Below are 23,219 nucleotides of genomic sequence, written 5' to 3' on the forward strand. Positions count from 1 at the left end.
CTGGCAGGGAACCAAGGAGAACAATACCTGGCAGGGGACAAGGGCTTCCCATCACTCCGAAAAAAAGAGCATGCTGACCACAGCAGCTCTTCCTGCACCTCTCCTCCTCCTTCCCCTGACCCTCAGAAGAAACCACCAGCCCCTACCATCTCCCACCGTGGTACTGACTGTAATGAGGATATGGGCTAATACTCACCATCCTCAACTCTGCTGAACTTCTCTCTGCTCTTCCCTCCCCCATTATACCCAACAAGATGATACTTGCACAGCACCCTGAGAAAGAAGCTTAATTTATTGCAGCACAGAGAAGTGTGAAACATGCCCTAGAAATCCTGAAGGTTCATCAGTGGGCAAGAGGAATCCCTGCATGCACAGCACCATTAAGAGGTTAAACAAGCATAAGCAGTCACCTGCTTGTAGTCTCACTAAAGTTCACAATCCAGAATGGACTTAGTTATAAAGCTGGTTCCCAGGGTTCTTAACGGGGAAAAAAAAAAGAAAAAAAAAATCACTAAATTCACAGGATACACAATGTAAAACAGATGACATGGCTCATGTGCAACCCTAGATTCCTTATTTCAGATACATTCTCTTTTGTTACTATACCTCAGAAGAAAATCCAACTTGTTTTTTCCCTAGAAACAAAGAAGTCATACTTAGCAATAGGCTTGGGAAATGCATTGCTGACTGCTAAGAGAAAAGTGTCAGTGCCCTGTGGTTACTGGGTACTACACACCTGGACAGAGAGAGATTGTATGCCTTCCCACAAAATGCAAAGTGTGTGTAAATGTGTATAGGAAGCAGAAGAACTCCCCTTACTGCTCTTAAAGCAATAAAGTTTTCCAGAAGACTTCTCAGTAAGATTATTTTGTTTACCTTTATTCATAATAAGGATTCTTATATTCAGAACAGATCTGAACGTGTGTGTCATTAGTATTTCACATGTGGCGTGCTTCTTTCCCCATGTGTTCATCCACCTCCATTGACTCACAGAGCTCTCCTCTCCAAATTATCCCTGAGAACATCCTCATACTATCCTATTACATCTTTGCATTTTGAGTCAACATAATGTAGTAATACCATCCCAGATAGCAACTTTAAATAGCTTTGGTCCCAAAGGTAACATTAAAAGGCAATGCAACAATCACTTGCCAAAAGAACTAGTCAGGCCCATTTAACAATGAAGAAAATGAATTAATATACGAGTTTGATTTGATTTGGTCAGAATAACACTGAATTGTCAAGAACAGCTGGAGAATCTTCATTAGTCTTACAACTCAATTATACTGTTTACAAGTAGCCTTTATAGAAAAATGCCACGTCCAACCTTGGCACAGTTATGCAAGAGAAACTGCACATGGCTTTGGCTGTGTGGTTATAGGTGTAGTCATCCCACCCTGCATGGGACCAGCAGAAAAAGGAATGTGTAATGAATGTGAAGTCTTCCAAAGTCCAACTAATCTACCCAAGTCCAAGAGGCACTCTTCTGTATTTGCATTCACTCAAGTTTATAGTCATCCTTAATTGCCTACTTATACATGAAGTTTTTGTACTGGGTAGTACAAAGGTAACCATGCAATTGTACATGCACTTCTAAACCAATTTAAACTTAAAAACTGGCTTCTGTCTAAACATTAAATACAAATGACCTGCAAAGACTGAACAATTTACTACCACCTTGAAAGACAGGGATGTGAGACACCTTTGAAAAATCTAAAAAACAGTTTACCAAGTATCACATCAGAATGGAGAGTAGTTACTATAGCTATAATTACAGTTAAACTGCAAGACCCTATTGACTAAAAGAACAGCTAGCAACTGCCGGACTGTTACTCTAACCTTGTTTCTGATAGGATAAAAGGCTATGGCTATTTCACCACCATTTAACAGTTGCTATTAGTAGACATTTGTCAAAATAACAAAGAAACATTTTGTAAACAGTGAAGCAGTCAGGGCAAGTTCTTTTAACAAATGTCATATAGCTGGTTTGTTCCCGTCAGTTACCGTTTTCAGAGAAGACTTCTAATTTTAATAAGCAGAATTTCATTTGGCAACAAACTCGCATCTCTCATGAGAATCTGTATTTATAAATGTTAGCTTATTTTTAAAAACATTTAGAAACTGGCAGACCTCAGATCCAATAATAGTTTCAACACCGCCCTCAACAACAAAGTCCAATCTAATATGCTTCAGCCCAGGGATCTGATCTGGCATGCCAAAGTTTCTCACTTCAGCCAGTAAAGAATACAAACAGAAGGGTCAGTTGTATAGCCCAAGCCTATGGGCTTGGTGTATCCACAAGCCCCCAAATATCCACCTAAATGCCACTCCAGCAGCATCTGTTTTAGCAGCAAGAGTCCCTTGGAAGGCGGCCAGTATGGACAACACCAACCAAACAAAAAGAAAATGGCCAAGTTGTTACTAGTACGGTCCTCTCTCTGTGGAACAGGCATGCAGTGCAGAACTCTCACTGCTGAACACCGCTAAAAGCACTCTTCCAACACAAAAGCTACGTCTACAACAGGAGAGCTTGCCTCACTGTCGACATCTAGGTACAAGTTGCAGAACAGGTAGGAAAACTTTAACATAAGCAGGCATTTCAAACCAAAACTTAAAGATTTTTCCAATTCTACAAATGCATATCCTTAGATTGGGGGGGGGGGATTAAAGCACCTAGAAGCTAAGAATTCTTCTAAGTTTTTGTAGTAGAAATTTAATAAAACAGATATTCCCATTTCTTGGGTGCAAGGGCAGAGCTGTATTGAAAGCATCCAGACTCCACCCTCAATTAAAAAAGCAGCTCATATTCCTGTTCCCTCATTCTCATCCACTGCATCTTATATATATTTTTTATATATATATATCTCTCCTGTGTTATCAGGACAAATCTGCTCTCCCCAAAGATTAAAGCTAGATAGCTTCATGCCTTATAAATGGAATCTGAGTGTAATATCCTGACCACCTGTCAGTTTGGTCAGGTTTTTTATCCTAAACAGTTTAGGGTTTTCTTTCTTTTAAAGTATAAACTGGTTTTATTTGAAAGTAATCCACATAGGAAAAGCATACACCCCCCACCCTTTCCTGGCCGTCAGAGCCAGCCTCCCTGGCCAGGCGCACGTGCCCCTGCACAGCGGAGCGTGTTTGCCAGCACGGCTTCCTCTGGGGCCAGGGCCAGGGCCCAGCGTCACCTCCAGCTCATTATCACCCAACCTGCACTTACCTGTGGCAACCAAGCCCGAAGCATTGCCCAAACGCTTTTGGAGTGACAGCTCCACTAAGCAGGAAGCACCTCATTTCCAGTTTATTACTTTGTTTACTGGCTACATCGTTCCACCACGGAAAAGTTTAAGTGCTTCATGACATTTCACTGAGAAGATATAATAAAATTAAAGTGTCTGTATCACAGTGCAATATAGGACACCAAAATACCACTCATCTTTTTTCAAAGGATATTTTCACTTCCTGATCTGCATACTCTGTAGCACATCATCTTTGCTAAGAAGTTCTCCACAAAGTTTTATGCCCTGTATTAACTCTGTAAAGGATTAAGTCTTTAAAAACAAGGACCTTATCCAGATCTCCTAACTTAACAGCTAACTCCAGAACTCCCAAACACACTGGTTCAGCTCACTTCCCCCCAATCCCATGCCTCATTCCTCCTAAGAATTTGAAGAAAAGCACTCAACCTACTGTTCATTAATCTCTCCTCCATTTTTCCTCACAGAAAAATCCAGAAATCCTTCAGCTACATTTCCAACCGAAGGCAGCAAACAGTCTTCTGTTGAACCCAAAGAGTTAGTTCTTTCTGTACCAAACAAGGTAGAAGAAAGTCTCTCTTAACCCAGTTACTACAAACAGACCCAGAGGCACATATCCGAGTTTGACTTGCAAAGAAGAAAGAAGAGAAAACGCAATCTTCAGACTGATTGTTCCTCTCTTGTAGACAGAAAGCCATTTCTTTAAATTAGGATAATCTCAAGGAGGGAATTAATGCTTCAGAAAGTAAGAGACAACTGCTTTTTGCTTAATTTGTAAGTGAAAACAGAATAGTCTCTACACAGAGAACACACAGCAGAGGAATAAACAAAGCAAGGTAATAAAAAAGTAAGAAAAGACTAGAATAAGGTGATAAAAACCAGCCAGCATGCATTTAGAGGCAAACAAGCCTGTCTTCCTCCTTTAACTGATCACTCATGCAGTGAGGGGGAGGGAGGAGGAAGGAGCAGTAATGCTGAGCTATTTAGACTATAGTAAGACTTTTGATGTCTTGTAACATTCCCACAGTAAAATATGACTATACTGTAGATTCGTCTAAACCACAAGATTTTTTCCAGTTGTGCACCAAGTGTACTCTAAGAGTACATAACAAGCCTTCTGAGTTTGGCAGCAAGCTATCACCCTGACATTATGCAATGTTTTCATTAACTCCGATGGTGAAACAGTGTGTTTATACAGTTTATGAACAAAGCTGAACTGGAAGAGTTTGCAAGCACTCTGCTACAAAGCCTAGTTCTGTCTTCCAAACTCAATAAACTGGTGAAGCGATCAGAAGTCATTAGAACGAAGTTCAATAGAAGCAAGAGCAAAGCTCTGTACTTCAGAAAGGAGACAGCGGTCCAAACATGCAACATGAAGCAGCTGACTAGGCAGCTGTACTGCAGAGACTAAATCGTGATGATATCATGGATCAAAGCTAGGTAAGCTGATACGTTGTTACTGCAGAAAGACAAAAAAACAAAACTCAAACAAGGTCCCTCCAAAAACACTGTATGTAAGAAAGGGAGATAAATCATTCCTCTCACTGGCACTGGTGAGGCCTCAGCTGAAACAACGTGACCACTGTATTTTAAGATGCTTCAACACTTCACTTTAAGAATCGCAGCGTAGGAAAGGTAAAGCCAAGCCAGCAGCTATCAGTATTTTAGTTACCGCATTCTCTACACCCGGTATAGAAGTAGTTACGTGATTATGCTTAGAGCAACCACTGCCCTTCTACACTGACACCCCACCTCATGGGTAAGTCCTGAGCGATGCTCATGAGAAGCGTCCGGTCAATGCTCTGTGCCTTTGCATGGCAAAGGAGTAAGTCCCCATTTTTACCTGCACTTTCAAACCTCTCTTCCTCACTTGCAAAACTGCTGCGTAGGTTTGCTATGCAACACTCCGCATTCCATCTCCTCTATGCCGCTCATGTACTGCATGTTTCTATCTGTAATTTTCAAACTTTATTACAAAAGAAGGCAAGTACCTTAGGGCCAAATTTCCCTTTTTTCTTCATTTCTGCTCATCCCTCTCATCTCTTGAAATTAAAATACAACATTTCCCACTGTTAAAAAAAGTGGTTGCACATTTAGATCTCCCCTTTTTTTCTCCTGCACCACTTATTTTTGCTGGTGATAACAAGAATTGTATTGGTAATTATGACAAAGGCTAAACCATACCTTCTCCCGACATGCCTGGACATTACAATCTTAGTAAGTACAGTTTTAAGCTTAATTCTAACTACAAGAACTACATCTCTCTGCTCCAACTGGATTCTGATACACTATTTGCAAGAATGAAAAAGCCCCAAACCTTTCAAGTCTTTTTTAAGTCTGTTTGTTTAATGTTTCACTTGGTGTGCAGATTTGCAGTCTTCTCAGGATTTTGAGGGTCACTAGAGAAGTGAAGACCATGGCAGGCTGAGTGGTCTGCTTCTCCCCTGTCCTTTGCTATTAATTTCCAACGATTGGAAGCAGGTGACTGCACACTTGACTGTTTGTATCCTGTGGTGCAGCTGCTATGCAGAAAGCAGCACATGTAAACATTTGCATGATTTGTGCCTCCTAAGAGTCTCTGTGGGCGCATGTGGCATTTAGGCAGCACTTTCACAACCCCCTTTGTGCATGGTACTGCTCTGTTACATTAGCACACAGTTAAGCTAGAGGTATCTACTAAAATGGCTGGAGATACTCTCCAATGTTTGGCAAGATCCATGATTTATTTCAAGATTTTTTGTTAGTTATCTCAAAATAATTTCAAGACATTACTTCTGAAGGGTTTCACCCAGTTTGTGATAGACATCTCAATTTCTTAACTGTCAGGTCAGGGGAAAAAAAAACAACACACAGCAACCCAACAACCTAATAACTTGCTTTCTTGAGAAATTTGGTTCACTCTACACCAGATTGGTTAAAAAAGGCATCTGATCATTTATCATACTGTAAGTAAAAATGTTTCCAACGTTCTAACTTTTTCTGCCTAAAAATTAAACAAAAGAATAGACAAAGGTCATACAGAGGTTTTGAACTGCTACAGCAGAACATTTTAAAACTGCAAATATTGACTTGGGTTTTACCTGGCTATTTTGAAATTTTATTTCACCTTGACAGTAAATAGTTCTCAAACTTTAGGGTCTGGTATTAAAATCTAAAGAGATTCTAAAATCAACCTGCCTTGCTCCAATCGATCAGATGAAGGTTTAAGCAATTAAGAAACAAGGAAAGCAAAGAGAAAAGCCCATTTCAAATCCCTCGTATTTAAACCCCATTAATTTATGCATATGTTTATGATAATTTCTGTACTATCTATGCTATCGTCACACCATATAATCCTTACAACATACACATACAAGAAATCCACTTAAGAGTGGTCATTTATGCTGTGTTGCTACTAGCAGACATGTCATTAACAGACCTAATTAAGATGTGTATGTCATGTAAGTGTTAGTATTTAATACACAGATATCTAAACTGTATTAAAGTGTTTCTCAAAACACCAAAGTGATTATAACACCCCAAAAAAAGTGGTTTTAAAACTGAAAGTAAACGGGTAAACAATACAATCATCAAAACTTTAAGAAACCAAAAGAGCTAAGCAAGACTTTTTGTTAAAAAAATTAACATTCATAATTCTACGATGAGCACTCATAAGATTAGTTCTGAAAAATAATCTTGCTTTAACTAACAGGAATCAATAATCACTGCTCATGTGGATCAAAATAGAAGTCATGACATATTTTCAACTCTAGGGGCATCAGCAGCTGTTGCTATACTGCAAAAGAGCTGAAGTGTTATATACGTAGACAGTCGACTTTATTTTTCTGTAAAACCAGATGTCAGTAATTCAGATAAGATGTAACCCAATGATCGTGAAAAATTAATATTTCAGCACGCTTGTTACGATACATCTCCTTTATAACTGGAACAAAAAACACTGTCCGGTTATAAAACAACACTGATGGAAGTTCTGGTTATTTTCAGGGTGTTTTTCAGCTACGTTTTGACATTTTTGTACATGTGCTGCCATTGTCTGTCGATGCCCGATTTGCCTTTGACCGACTCCCGCCTCAGCACTGCAGTTCTCTGCTAACAGGCCGACTGTCTTTGACACACAAACTGCAGCATTCCCAGAGCAAAAGCAGTTTGCTACGCCGTCTCCCTTCCATCCAACCAAGACAATGGAAAGCCGAAGGGCAGGCAGGACAACGGGCTGTAACCACCTTCGCAGGGTACCCGCCAGTATCCCACTCCCATCAGCATTTCCCGAGTTGAACCTGGATCGCTCCCATCCCCCAAAAGTGACAGGGGGAGGGGATAAGGAGATAGAGCGATAACACCGAAACAAAATACCAGGATACTTCTAATCCTAGGAAGAAAGGAAAAAAGAAAAAAATATATCTTGATAAACCGTTTACCTCGTTCCGGCTTCATTTTCTCCGTTTCCTCTGAGAGGTCTGAAAGGAGCCGAAGTGCTCTGCTGCCCTCCCCGCGAGGACTGGCTGTCGCTGCCTCCAGCTAGCGATAGGAATTATTTCTCGCGTGTAAAAACAATAAGCCGGAGGCCGGCCGCGCGGCCGGGGGCTCGCCCGACCCCGCCGCTAGCAGCTGGGCCCGCCGGCAGGCAGGCGGGCGGCGGCCGGCCGGGGGAGGCTGAGCGCCGGCGGCCTCTCCCCGCGCCCGGCCAGGGTGTCCTTCCGTGACACGGCGCCGAGCGGGGCTATTTATAACCTGCCGGGGAAAAAAATCCCACAACAACAGACCTCGGCTCACCCCCGGCCGCGCCGGCTCTGAGTCACCGCGGCCCCGGGCGATGGCAGCCCCGGCCGGAGTCCCCTCCCTCCCGAGGAGGGCAGCGAGCGGCGCCCCCCCCCCCCCCGCCCCGTCACCGGCCAGCGGCTGGCGGCGGGGGGCTGCCCGGCACCTTCATCCCTGGCCCCGCCGCTGCCGCCCGGGCTGCCGGGCCGTGACCCCCGCGCTTCGCCCCGGTCAGACAGCCCGCCCCCCCCGCCGCCGCGGAGCGCTGCTCTCCATGGCTCTGCCTCCTGCCCTTCCTCCTCCTCGCCGCTGACTAACTCCCCTCCTCTCCGCCGGGCACTCCCCGCCTCCCGCCGAGCGGGGCACACACATCACAGCCCGGCGGCAGCGGGCAGGGCGGCTGGGCCGCGGAGGGGACCCCGCCACGCTCGGCCGCCTCGCCGGCAGCGGGCAGCGCGGCAGTCACCCGCCGGGACCGCGGGACCCCGCCGCGCCGCGCGCCCGCCCCGCGCTCATCCCGCCCCCGGGCCGGGCCCGCCCCGCCCCTCGCGCGCCTCACGTGCCCCTCGCCGGCCAATCCCCTGCCTTCACTTCCTGCCGGGCTGCCCGCCCGCCGAGCAACTCGGTTGCCACGGCAACAGCGCGCCGGCCCGACTGGGGCCTGCCGGCGGTGGCGGGCCCGGCCCGGCCCAGCCCGCCACCCTGCCGGTTTGTCGGTTTACTCAAACGGCATGTTCCCCTCCTACCTTTCCCCCAAGTATCTCGGCAGGCAGGTTCCCGCCCCGTGGAGGAGAGCGGCCCCTCACTCACCCAGGCCCCGGTGGAGGTTGGCGCGGCCCCTCAGCGCGCTCTTGCGAAGGGCCGTTCCCGTACTGCCGTCAGCCGCTCGCCACCTCTGCCTCTTCGCCCAGGACAGCCGCCCCGGTGCTGCCACGCTGGCCCCCAGGATTTCCACGCGTGCCCATTGCTGCAGGGATTTATAGAGAGAGACGTACAGGCGCCCGCTGAGCGGTGATTCAAAGTGTGAACGGCCCGACCCGCGGGAGGTTGTGTCCCCGCCCGCTCACACCGCCCGGCCGGAGTAGCTGCGAAGAAGGGGAGGGGGCCTCGTTTGTGTCCCTGGCCCCGGGGGACAGGCCGCTGCCCTCATTGCCTTCCCTCACACGCCCATCGGCTGCCCTGCCTGGCAGCCCTGGGCTTGACGCTCACTTTACACTGATAACTATTTTGTGCGGAGAAACAATGGAGTCAGCTGGGCTGTGGTTACACAACCGCCTTAATTCAGCAGAAATTCAAGTTTCCCCGAAAGGGACGGGCCTGCGCCATCCCCCATTTCAAGGCCTGCGCGGCAGCCTGGCAAAGCAGGTCAGGAGCCGGAGCTGCTGAATGCGAACCTCCCCGCGGCTGCCGCCCTGCCTGGGCCCCGAGCCCACGCCGTCCGGGTGCAGGCTCCCTGCTAATGCCACCACAGAAAACGGGGGAGCACCTGGTGCTAGGGCTCCCTCCTTCACCAGGGGCCCAGATCTAGGCAGGCTAAAGCGGCTGTGGTGCCAAGGCCTTGCGACAGTAAGGCTTTAGACTTGGGAACTGCAGCAGTGCCAGGGAAAGCCCCACAGGCAGCAGCTCTATTACTCTGAGTTGGACTCAGAAAAGACAGATGAGATGATACAGGCCTCTCTCTTGCTTTAATGTGGTCCTATAGTTGGGATATACACAGACACCGCCACACCTCCAGTCATTACATTGGCAATTCCCTGCCACTGTGATTATTGTTTACAAACACTTCCATCTTATAGACTGAGCCCTATGGGGGGCACTCACTCCCTACAACAAGATGATTTACAAATATGCACATCTTCTGCCCTTTCTATAGAGAAAAAATGCACATGGGTCAGTCAACACCCCGTCATTTCTGGTGTGCCAGGATCCTCACAGATCCATATACACCGAGGAACTGTGTAGCCACCCTCTTCTCGCAGCTAGCTGAGCAGCCACTGAAGATACTGCAAAGAATGTGAAGTTCCAGAACAACTCATTTCTACATTGTTTGGCTCAGATGAGCTGCACCTATTTCCCTCTCTTGTTTATCAGCTGTACATCATTACACTGGGAGGTGCTTCACAGAATAAACTGTCCGGTAAACACCTCTCATTTCAGTCATGCCCTGCAATACATAGGCAAGTAGGAGGGTATCACATGCAGTGCTTTGATATTACACTCATAAGTACATGAGTGTCACTTCTGTTGCTGTGTGACTGCTGTAGATGTGTTTGGTAATTACAGATCTCACAGCTCACTGCCGGATGCAATATAATTGCAAATGTGGCAATCCAGAATTATAAAAGGAGGAATTTGACTGAGCAGTAAATAGTGTAGATGTGTGTATGTTAAGTTCAGCATGACTACACTGGGCATGATTCAGCCACCTGTCAGATCCTCCTACCAGTGATAGTCATCCTAATGAAAAGTCACATCCTTTAGGCCACTAATTGTTGCTGTAAGACATTGCAAATTAGTTTGTAGCTTGTTCTACTATTGGTTTTACAGTCAAAATCAAATCTGCCTTTCTACTGTTTAACTACAACTGTAGCTATTTAATTGTTATGCTTCACATAATATTTTTTAATGTTCTTTAAGTCTTAATCTCACTTCAGCACTTTTTTATAAACAGCTCAGCAGACATACGTAAACCCAACTTCCAAGAAAATGCTCTCTCAAAGCACTTTTTTCCATAGTGTTTTCTTAATGAATGAGCCAAGTAGTAAGTGCACAGTTCCCCATTACTTCATAGTTTTTAGGAGTTCAAGCCAATGGGAAATGTAAGTGCCAGCATGAAAACCACTTATCATAAAAAAAAGTTCTAAGGGATGTGACAAGAGTAAGCCAGGTTTGGTGTGCAGTCCAACTCTATGTGACTGCATAGGAGATTTCAGGGTCAGCTTCCCTTCTTGAGTAGAACCATTTCTGGACCCAGAGAGCGATGGGTATGTCTGAGATACATACTTCAGATCCTGCTTCACTTCACAGAAGAACAGTTTCCCTTTTGACCAGATAGACATATAACTGATCTGAAAGAAGCAAAAAAAATTGAGAATTATTAGTGAGATCTAATTATACAAAATTTCATGCATAATATTAAAAGCAAAATAGGGGTAAACATCCCAAACAAATTTGTGAACTTAGTTTGGCTAAACTGGCTAAGAATGGCCTTGAACTCATAACTTTCCTCCCAGTCACCATCCAAATGAGGCCTGCATGAATACACAGAGAAAATATGGCATAAGGGGCTTCAACCATGGGAATTTGCTTACACATACTTGGAAATTTTTTGAGAATGATGACAGTACTGAAATGCATTTCTGACCTCAGAAGCTGAACATCAAGTTAAAACATCTGAAAATCTTATGGCTGCATTACACATCACACAAAAGCAGGATTAGCTTAGAAACACTAACAGAACTTTAACTGCCCTCCCACCATCGAGTCTAGACCAACACGCACTTCTGGGAGCAGAAGCAGGGACAAAACCAGGTTTCTTACCAGCTTGTGTCTCATGGCTGATTAACTTTGGTGTCTAGACAGGTGAGAGCTTAGGCTGCAGCATCCGTGCAGTCAAAGCAGCTCTTGCACATACAGTCTCCAGTGTTGAAAACTCTGAGTTTCAGTGGCAGCCTCTTTCTCAGTGGAAACCTTAAGAGGGCCACTCTACCTCCTTTTCCTGAAATGCATCAGACCTTTCTTTTCTTATGACCACTACCCATGTGTGAAGCCTGGCTGAAACTGGCCACTGGATTTTTAAAAAAATCCCTACTTGGGACAGCATGACACAGTGTTGTCACATAAGCCTTGTTCATATAGATTTTTTTTTTTTTAAATTAAGATAAATGTATGGCTGTGTTTTCTTTTTGAACTTTAGCACTTTGTGCTTTTTGGCATGGTCCCTGCAACCTGGAACAGAGTGTATTTAGGTTATACGCCCCAGTGTCTTTTCAGCTTTAGCTGTCAAAGAAGTGATGTCCAATGCAGCAGATCAAGATTCCTGTGATTCCTGGAGACAATTACTGCCTGCCACGTGACGTGGCACAACTGCTTTTGACATGGCTGCCACCTCCATGGTATAAAGCCACCACACTTGGGAGAATATTACAGCCAAAGGGTGAAGACAATCAGAAATAGACTAGAAGATGCAGTATAAAATGAAATAAATTTGAAATGTGCTAAAAAAACCCAAACCAAACTATGAAGAATCAACTGTAATTTAATTGTCACCAGTACTAACCACTGTGGAAAGAGTATTAAAATAGAAACAAGTTATGTGCTTGTAGGAATTTATTAGTCTGCATGAACTAATAAATTCCTACAAGCTGTTGCTGAAACTGAGAGAATTATAAACCAATGTAATTAAAATATCAATACGTTCTGAAAGTTTAGTTTTAGGGGTTATAACCATTTTGTTTTTTAATTGATCAGTATATGCAGGTAAGTGGGTCTAGTTGAATGTAAGAGAATTCATCATAATTCTTTCTCAAGATACCAATAACCACAATAACAAGGGTAGCTTGAGAAAATGGTCCTCTGTATGTATGCCTACCTTTGTGTTATCACCATTGGCTTCCATCTCCGATAATTCCAAGTATATGTTTTAACCCCATTCATCTTTATTTAACAGCTAGATTTAAGTATTTTAGTAGCATCAACCCAACCATATTCAAAAATACATTAAAAATGCCCAAACTGCATTTCCTATCCTTACCGTTTCCAGGTAACATGGCTCATTATGTCATGCATCTGAGAGGTGCTAAGGCAGGGCTTCCCGAGTCCCTCCACTTACTTTGTTTCATGCTGATCTGAGAGGCAGGAAGACCTTGGTGGTGGGAGCCACAGAGGAGGTTTTGTTCTGTATTCATCTCCAGCCCATGCAGAAGTTCCTCCACAAAGCTTATCACCAGAATAATTTTGAACAGCCCTCAGGCCTCTCTCAGTTACATTTGGAGCTTCCCTCAGGATCAAAGGGAGAAAAGTAAATTAATCTCATATTTTCATTTTCAGTACCCAAACACAGACTGTCCTATCAGAAAGTCTGGCAAGATAGGCTATACTTGTTCTACAGAGTACTACGTGATGAGAACTCTCTGTACTGGGTACATGCTGATACAGTTGTACATAGGGATAGGAAATTAAACCCTTCAACCCAGGATGTCCAACATTAGCCTGTAACGATATTTGTGCATTTAAATAAAACAGCCTGATTTTCAAATGAAAAATCATCTCCAGCTCCCATTGACTTCAGCAGAATTTGTCAATCCACAGCATTTTTAAAAACCAGTTCACCTCTACTCAGGTTCCTAATTATGGAATTAGGCACCTAATTTTAGATACTTATTTTTGAAAATTTTGGCCTATGGGCTTGATTCTCATCTTGTTACATCAGCTCTCCCTGGTTTAAATGTGTCAATTAAGTCAGTGGAGTTACTTCTACAGGAAACCTGCCCCATGACTGGAAAATCAGGAACTGCAACAGAGTAGGAACAGCAGTATTTCAGCTTTCTTTCTTAGAAATACACAAATCATGGTCCTGGTGCTAAATATTTTGAAGAGAGTAAAACAAACATAACAAGTGTAAATCAACAGGTGCTCTACTGTTAGACCCTGGTGTCTGCTAACAGGGATTTATCTTTTCATATAGTTCCTACCAAAAACCTCCATTGCTTAATTTCACTACTAATTGGCCCTTTTAAAATAAAAATATATAGCTATTATCATGTTTTTACCTCTTAAATTCACTTATTGAAATTAGTAAAATGACATCTGGTTGGGTTTTTTTTCCCTTGTGTGCTCTCAAATTCCTTGATTTTCCAAGTAGTACTTTCTCACTGGAGACACAGCCAAGACTAAGTTGAGAAGGAACTATGAGAACTACAGAGCAGCAATTGCACTCCTCTCAAAAAGAAAGCTTATCCTCCTCACCAGAAATAATTTCCTGGGCTCAACACTTTGCTACTAAACCTTGTTTACATACAGGAGATTCCTTCAGTTAGAAGCAACCTGGTCCCTCTCCTGTGCTGCTCCTCAGGTTCCCCTGATCACATAGGATGCCCTGTGCTGCCTTCACTCTTCTGGCGGCAGTAACAGGAGCTTAGCACCTCTCAGGATGGAATCTCTTCTTCTGCCGCTCTTCCAGAGACTGAGGTCTAGCAGTCAGACCTTCTTGCCAACAGAAATCAAGTCCTTCCTGCATTTCCATAACTCACTTTGGAGACAGTAACTTGTATAATCTCTTCTCTGTTTGAAGCAGCTCCTAAAATGGTATTTCATAAACCTTGTGTGCTTCTCTAGTAACTGATCCATGATGCATAATTAGATACCAGCTCCAAAAGAGAACAGTGCTGTCTCATGTGAAGCGGTGATTGGTGGTAATGGAAAAATAGAAGTATGAAGATAAAGACACATAAAGGTCCTACTTTACAAAAAGACTAACCGCCCCTTCTGCATAAATGTCAATCTAAGCAGATATCTACTCAGTAGGATCGCAACAGTTAAGTTTCATTGCATCAGCACTTGACTAATCAGTCAGTAATGCAATGAAAAGTAAACCATCTACTTGTGAATAATTTCTGAAAGAGAGGGAAACTATTCTTTTACATAGATATTTTCTGTAGCTGTAATATTCATTCTAGACTGGAAACAGTATTTTTTTTTTCAATATTTTTTCCAAGGGGATTGTGCAAGTTCACTGATGAATGCTAACGTTACACAATGTTTACCCAGGACAAAGCTTGATGGAAACATTAATCAGAAAATATATAGGTCTCCATATTAAAATTGAAGTTTTTGCAGCAACAGCAAGCCCTGACATTCCCTGAACAGAAGCTAGAGGAATATGTTTGCCAAAAGAAACAGCAAGATGTCGCCAACAGTAGAAGGTTTTGGGAAAATAGAAGCACAAGGACTGTTTCCAATCTAGGTCATCTCTCTCCACTCAGCACTCTGTTTACTTTTGAGCAGGTATATCCAGAAGCTATACCCCTGTTACTCATTGCAGTGATCCAGCAAGAATCCAAGCACCCTGTTTATATTATTTCTATTCATTTCAGTGGAAAGTGAGCACATAACACTTGGAAGGAGGTATTTGGAGTTTTGCAATGCTGTTTTCCTATTGCTGATGGCTTGATCTATCTCGCAATAATTTCCAGCGCAGTTCTGCACAAGTAATTGCACCAAATTAATTGCTGGTGTAACTCCATCTGGTAGGAGTTCATGAAGTTCAACTTCTGATGCCTCTGCCAGCCCTGTTTACTTTCCCTCTTCTACTGCAGCATGGGCCATGGTTTAGCACTGCACCAGTGAGTTGGCGGCACAGCCCAGCCAGCTTCTCCCCGCTCAGGCAGCTCTCTCATCTGCGGCAGGACTCATGTTCACAGCCTTTGCCCTCACGTGCCTCCACTGCTACTGGCTGCTCCACCTGGAGCTTGTACCACAACCATCTTTTGATGACTTTTTCTACATGGCTGTCTGCAGACTTGCCCTCCCATTCAGCCTCTGTCAGGCAGGCCTTTGGACTTGCCAGTTTCAGGCAGGGCTCATCCTCTGTCACATTCGTACCCATTTCATAGAAGAGTCCAGCAGTCACAGGTGAAGCAGAGCCAGCATCCCTCCAAAGGGCCATCTTGTCATACATCTCACCCTGCAAGCATAGCTGTTGCACCTGGGAGAAAACTGACACAGTGAGCACATTTGCAACACATTAAGAATTACTACAGCTACACTGCTGAGTGTATTGAAATTACACACAACTTTCCACGAGCACTGTAAATGAAAAGGATAATTCGTTTATGTAGAGCAGCGATTACCTTGCTGGAACAACAAGTCCGGCCCATAGTTCCACCCAGGCTAAATTAATACCACAACTCCTACTAGGCTTGCGAGAGAGTAGGGCAGGAAAGTAGCACGTTGTTAAATACAGGGCAATATTTAGTGTAACCACATGCATGGTTTACAAGAGAAGTTGCATATCACTTACTAAAGTAGTCAGTGAGTTGGGGCTTATTAGGTAAATGCCGGAGCTATTGCAAAACTGCCATGGCCTCATTCTAAAAATTTTAGTTGCATAGTTATTAGCCGGAGCCCTTCTAATATATTCATGGCTATTTAGTGGCATCTACTACATGTTAATAGTGAAGACCGAATGGAAACAGCACTGAACATAAAGTGTTGCACATAGTCATCAGGACTGATTTCTTAATACAGAAATGTGAAAATTACACAGATTCAGCTTTCACTGGTTCCCATTTTTTTTTTCTTTTTTATATAAAAAAGTATTCCCTAGAATTTCACTCATTAGCTGCTGTCCTGTAATTGTCTAGTCCATAGCGAAGAATGCTACAGCCCACCTTGCTCGTTGGCAGGATTGGTTATATCAGTCACGGGGCCCAGCTCCACTCTCTTCATATACCAAAATTTTCTTGATAAAGACCACGCCTACATCTCTCACCCCAAGTGTAGTGTTTGCAAGCTTTACTGTACCTAAACAAAAACAATTTATCTTTTCAGGAGTCTGACATCCTCTGAAAGTGAGAGCAAACTAGCAACTGTAGCAAAAAAAAAGATCATTCAAAGCTGAACACTGAAAGGCCTGATTGTAATTCACTGTGTAAAAAAAATAATAGATCCATGCCTGGCAAATGTCATCAATGGTGAAATCCTTGGCCTTATATACAAAGGTCAACTCCCCTTCATACAGCGGGAGCTAGGGTTTCAACTCGGGGTACATTGGGTAGTGCTTTCTTTGCTACTTTCACACTAGATCAATTATAATTTTAATCCTTATGACTGATTTATTCTCATGTTGTATAACATTATTTGAAGGGGAAAGGAAGTTGACATTCAGGGATCTCAAATGAAGGTAATAAAATACGGTATGTATACTAAAAAAATAAACAAAATTGCAATAAGTTATTAAAATGCTGACGTTTGGATGTCAATTAAAACTTGAAAATTGGAGACATCACTGTACACATTTATAACAAAGTCAACCTTTACTTAATTAGGCTAGGTTGTTTTTTTGTTTTTTTTTTTAAACTAGCAATACAGTTAGAAAATTGTAGCTGTCTCTGTGCTTACATTGCTTTTGGCTCCTTCTGAATTTCTTAGTTAATTTATTTTCTCTTTAAGTTCTTTAACTGACTGTCTTTCTCTGCACAAAACATAAGCAGCTTCACTGCCTGGAAAACATAGAGCCTGATTGTTCTCCTGCTTACACCAGTTCAAATCAGCAATGATCCCACCAGTCTATAGAATTACATCGATGTAAAGCTGACGTCAGAGAGATAGCAATCAAAGCCCTTGTTTCAAAGTTAATTGTTTTTGCTTAAAAAAAGAAAAGATGAGTACAGAACACATTTGTTCTCCTTCTCAACTGAAATGTCAAAGAAGCGCTGCAGTTTTGGCATCCTATCTGTGTGGGATTTGCACACATGGATCACATTTCAGAAACAGGGCTCTAGTCACAACCCATCGTGCTAAGAGTCCATTTCCTTGATCCGATTTTAAGGAAGGGGAGGGTTTTGCCCCTGTTTGTTTGCTGTCATTGAGAGGACTTTTTCCACTGTCTGGAGCCAGTAGCAAACTGTCATCAGCCATCAGCTTTGTTAAGCTGCAGCAACAAATACATGGCCCATTTAAAGCCATTCCTCAGCTTTGCTTCACCACATCAATCGCTCTGAACATTTAATGCTTTCAGATTTTTCCTTGGCAAATGAAAGAAACATCATACCAAGACTTGCAAACTTTTTTCCCCCCTCTTTAAATAAATATATATATTGCTTGTGAAAGGGACCAAGTGGAGAAGCTGAGAAGAGGATACATTCACCGAGCTCCTGGCCTCTGAACTGCCTTAGGAGACTGCTATAGACTGCAGCATCTTTAGGGCTGCTCTAACTTATGGCAGGTACCTTCCTGCCATAAACTGTGTGAAGTCACTTTTCTCTGCTTCCTCCATGGCTCTGGCCACTGTAGCACTGAATCTTCATTGCTGCGTTGTTACCAACCTTCTGGATTCACCTCTCCTATGTTTAAAAATCTGTAAGCCAGGTCCTCACTGCGTTGGAAACTCACCGCGGTGACAGCCATCCCTTCCCAAAGCACATTCAGTCGTGCATGGCAGAAGTGAGCCGGGCTCGCAGGGACACCGTGGCATATCCTGCACTGCGGGTGCTGCCAAGGCACCTGTGAACCCTACCACCACCACTGCTCACATTATGCCACGTGCCCACCGACTGCTAACTGGCTGCTCCTGTTTCTGTTTCCCTCTGCAGATTTCAAGCGCTGGTTTCTGTTTGCACTGCGGGACTTCCCCTTCTGATAACAGTCTGCTCCAGCTGCGCAATAGGCACCCAAAAGGTTTACCTGGCAGCAGTTCCAGGTGGTTGTATAACACTGGCTCGACAATGCTTGTACGGCATTAGCAGGGATTAAGCCTGCACTTGTTACACAAGCCAGAGCCACATGATCTAACTGACATACCCTGCCCCTCAAACAACTTTCATCAGAAGTTTCAAATGGAGTGATTTAGAAATGACATCCAAATTGAGGTGTTGGCCGTTTTTTGCATCATTACTCAAACACTACAAGTACCATGGGTGCTGATCAGTTCTTTATGTACATATTATCTAGCAAAACAGTAACTTGAAATTTATTTATAAAATAAAGCACTTGAGCTGCCACAGCATGCAGAGAAGCAACAGTTTACATTGAAGAGAAAATTCATAGATTCCCTCACGCTTCTCCAGGGTAAGGGAATAGATATTTTTCAGTAGTAGAGTTACAAGGAGAAAAATGGGCAAACCATAGCTGAAGAAAACAAGGGGGAAAAACACACTAAGTTATAGATGAAAATAAACTGCTGAATCTAGACAGGAGAGCAAGACTGATAAGCTCTGATCAGACAGTGGTGGTCCTCACCGGCCCTCCAAGTTCTGTTCTTACCCACAGTTGCTAGGAATTGCCGGGGCAGCACTGACCTCAAAACTGTGAAGCCAGAGAATCCTGGGTAGGCAGGTCTGCATTTCTTCTCTCCTTCAGTGGAAGCTAAACAGCATTTCATCCTTCTAGAGTACTCATGTGAACCTTTTAGGCCATGTACCATGTCAGCTATCATAAACCCAAGTTTAGTTGAACTAGAGAAAAAACATAGGGGGAGCAGAAAATGAACACTTGCCTAGCACATGCAGAAGCTATAGCTCTAGAAGGGTCCGTAAAAATGATGGACGTGTAGTTTGGTTATAAACTTCCTCCACCCTTGACTCCAACTCAGCAGCCAGAGCAGGTGGTGGGGACTCATATCCCAACTGACCCCTTCCTCTTTGCCCCAGGACAGTCCCAGGGAGTGACAAACGTGTTGTCAGCACATTAAGGTTTCATGCCAGAGGTCTTCAGGAGGCTGAACCCCCAGAGGAGATTGCTGCCAGACATGGAACACTGGTTGCTTTATGCACAGGAGTGAGAAAGGCGATATTTACCTATTGAAATAGTTGGAGTTTAATTGCTTATTTTTTATGGCATGTAGAGTCTTCATTGAGTAATGAGATTCCATTGTGTGCCACTTGCAGCAGTCATAAAAGGGGAAATATTATTTCCATAAAGAGGTTGTATCCTGGAAAGGCAGGGCAGAAACACATACACAAACAGAGAAGGGATTTGCCAGTGTTCAATCTTTAAAAAAAAATATTTAAAAAATCACTCATAACGTGCTATTATTACTTTTTCAGGTATTCAAGAAATGTGTTAAAACTCATTTTCATCCTAATAATATTGTGAATGAAATACACAGTAAACATTAAAAATACCAAAAGAGTAGCTATGATTCTTGATGTTTACTATGTGGTACTTTAAGTATCATTTGTCATTGAAAGAAGATGAAAATAGGAAAAAACATTAAGTTCAGTCAGAACATAGTGTTCAGAAATATAGACAGGAAATGAGGTTTCACAATAACTACCAGTGAAGAACTTCATATTTTCAGTCTTTGTTTTTTATCTGGGGAGATAGTTTGAAGCAACACCTTTTCACTTACTTTTGGCAAAGGAGAGACATTATCATATACTTGTATTTCAATGCATGAAAAGACAGAGTGTTAAAAATGTCTAAAATGCCCGTGGTTAGCTGTACTGATGCCAATAAACCTTAAGCAAAATGTGTGTTGCTTGGTATACTCTGTCCTGAACAGTATTTTCAACGTGTATAAATGCAGAATCACAATTAGAGGGTTGTTCTAAATTATAATCTGGATTTTCCAAAAATAAACCCTACCCTAACCTCTCCCATGCTGGTTTCACTTGCAGGCCTCTCCTTGGCAGCAGTTCCCTTGACTTCATTTAACTCTGGCTGCCTCTGAGGTTGGTTCCAGATTCTTTTCAATCCAATCAAGAAATTTTGAAATAAGAGAATGGTGTTAGAGTGCAATTTGTTAATTTACAAAAGACCAGAAAAACTGAAAAATTAATAGCGAAGGCTATAAAAAAGAATGAGGAATAAAAAATACATTACTGGAGAAACAGCCCTTTTCCCGTTGCTGCTCTAAAGTCACGCACATGCATATTTTTGCACTAAAACCCCTTAAAAGCACTGACTTTTCCATCTTTTCAGATTTGGATGTGTCATCAGGTGTTTGCAGATTACATGGAACACAAGCCTTCCAAACAGCCTCTTTTGGTTTATATACATTAATTGCTCCTGCTGTCAGCCAAAGGGAGATGTATCACCAGCGGGATAATATATAAAGCTAAGTGCTGTCTTGCCAGGGAGTGTAGAATAATATTCTGGTTTTTATAGGACCTTTTCCCTAAGGCCCACAAGGCGCTTTACAAGTGAAATTGTATTAAGGTTGTCAGCACTCTGTATGGGAAGTAAATATTTCTTTCTCTATGGTGAAGAAGGGAAACTGAGGCATTAATATTGAGTCCCCAGCAAAGCATTTAGCTGAATGCTTTCAAGTCCTTTAAACGTCTCACATGATTTAATTAAGCACACACTCAAGTATTTTGCTGGAATACTGCCTAAAAAAGATGCTACAGCCATGCTGCCAATTTAGTCTGCAGCTGGGAAGATACCACAGGTTCCCCATCACTCGCTCTTTAATAACAAGAACTTTTTTTAATCTTCCATTTTCCCTAAAAATAAGATCACATCTTTCAAGTCTCACCTGCGTGGTGCTTTGTCACCTGAGCCTGGACAAGTACTGGGAGGTGACATCCCAGCAGTAAACCTGGTCTGCAGGGCTACACAGGGCACCAACCTCTGCCACTGCCGCCTGTCAGCGTGCTGCAATGGAGAAACACAGATCACTGTTGGACAGTTTTGTGTTCAAAGTGCCAGGCTGCACTGTTTTGATTAAGGATATGAAATTCTTCAACACTTCAGTATACAGTGGTATTTCTAGTTTGTGAACATTTTTGATGATTCAGGTTTCTGTCTTTGGTTAAAACCCCGTGCAGCAGGACGCTGAACACGGCTCAGCTCTGTTTAGATCTAATCACAGACATGCCCCGACTTCCTGCCACAGCTCAGAGGTGGCCATCATGCCTCAAACCTACTCTTTGGTGTCTCTCTTCAATCCTGTTTTTCCCAGGTCTGCCTAGCTTACCTCGGATCACACAGATGTGCCTTTCCATCTGCAGTTTGGCTGTTGAAGGTTCAAACACGATCTCAGGTTTTAGTTGGGGCTGGTACTCAGCTGGAGGGCTCGTGGCAGCTGGCAGCTCTCTGAGGAGTGACATACCCGCTCTGTACCAAACCACATGGCACTTCGGGGCTGAAATCCTTACAAAACTGACAGTAAACCCACATAAGTACCACATACATTCCATTTGCTCTCTCTTTCCTAAGGTGTCGAATGGCTATTTGCAGGCAGCCTGGTGGGATTGTGGAGATGCTGCAGTTTACAGCTATGAACAGCAGAGGCTCAGGAGCAGCTACGCTTGCATAGGAAGGAGGTAGCTGCTGATCAGTTTAGGTCAGTTTGAACATGAGTGGGAGTCCTAAGGCCCTTGGATTGGGGGACACAGTGACCACCGCTGTCACCACTCCTGTGGCTCAGTTCACCAGCCAGTGTCCAGGAGGTTCTCATCAGACACTGGATGTCAGACCCTCCTCCAGATGTGCCCTTGAACTGATGATATTATTACAATTCTGAACACATGCGCCCAGGCCTCCTCTCAGAGCATGGCAGGCTGCAATCCCCTCTGGGGTGCCCAACTGTGTCAGTGAAGGCAGGACCACCCCCTTCCTGCACCCCTGGACTGTGCATGGTGCCGCAGGGACCCAGCACCGTGATAGCCAGCACCAAGGGCTGGGGGACTCTTTCTGGAGAGCCCAGAAGGGATGGCTTTTCAGGCAGGCCTTCTGGAGGTAGCCAGCCTCAGCTTCCAGCATAACATTGCTCTTGTCCTAGAAATACCTAGAAACCTCTGCCCAAGCTGGTCTTTATTCTGCTGGCACACACAGGGCTGTCCCAGCCCCGAAGGACTGCCTGTCTGGGATGTACCTCCTGAAGGACCTGCACTCCCTCAGCAGTGCCTGCCTGGACCAGAGACAGCATTTTTCATGCAAGATGTGGTGAAGCTACAGCAAACAATGTGTGATCAACCCGTGGGCTCCCAAATAAATACTGAGCTCAAGAAAAAGGGGCCAAATGCTAAAGTGATCCCAGCAGAAGAATACACGAGCACATGTTCCTGAGCAGAGAGAGCTTATCCCTAGATGAAAGCTGAGGGTCCCCTCCCACGTTTCAGATGTTGTCATTCTCTTCCTCATCACACCAATGACCGTACTAACAGCCAAATAAAGTGAACTTGTTTCTGTCCCTTATTGCACATGATTTCCTGCAATTTAGTGTTTGCCAAGTGAGGTGCAATGTAAAAAATATAAGTGAAACATAAGAAAGAAGCAATCTAAAGCACTTCTAAGGTCAAGTGCTTTGCAAAAGCAGGGCTATATAACTCTTCAGGGATTTTAAATCTGGTTTTAATGAATATCCTCATACTGATGACCCTGATAACCTTCAAGCCTGACATCAAAACAACCCTTTAAAATTAATATATAGATAATATGTTATTACTAACATTATATGTACTCTAATTAAAAAGATAAGGAACATATAATTTCTGTTAGTTGTGAATGACACGTCTTGTGAGCTAATTGCTCTAGGTA

General features: G+C 43.6%; 1 protein-coding gene across 2 annotated transcripts in view; it reads right to left on the reverse strand.

Annotated features, from left to right (window-relative positions):
• ATOSA (atos homolog A) overlaps positions 1-8,482 on the reverse strand; it is a 49,645-nt gene extending 41,163 nt beyond the window's left edge. For both annotated transcript variants that reach the window (XM_074837916.1, XM_074837914.1), the window contains exon 1: positions 7,676-8,482. In XM_074837916.1, the coding sequence (XP_074694017.1) occupies positions 7,676-7,691 (16 nt within the window). In that variant the 5' untranslated portion in view covers positions 7,692-8,482. The remainder of the gene's footprint in view (positions 1-7,675) is intronic.
• Between the last annotated feature and the right edge of the window lie 14,737 nt (positions 8,483-23,219).

This window comes from Strix aluco, chromosome 12 (genome assembly GCF_031877795.1).
Source record: "Strix aluco isolate bStrAlu1 chromosome 12, bStrAlu1.hap1, whole genome shotgun sequence".
Lineage (NCBI taxonomy): Eukaryota > Metazoa > Chordata > Aves > Strigiformes > Strigidae > Strix > Strix aluco.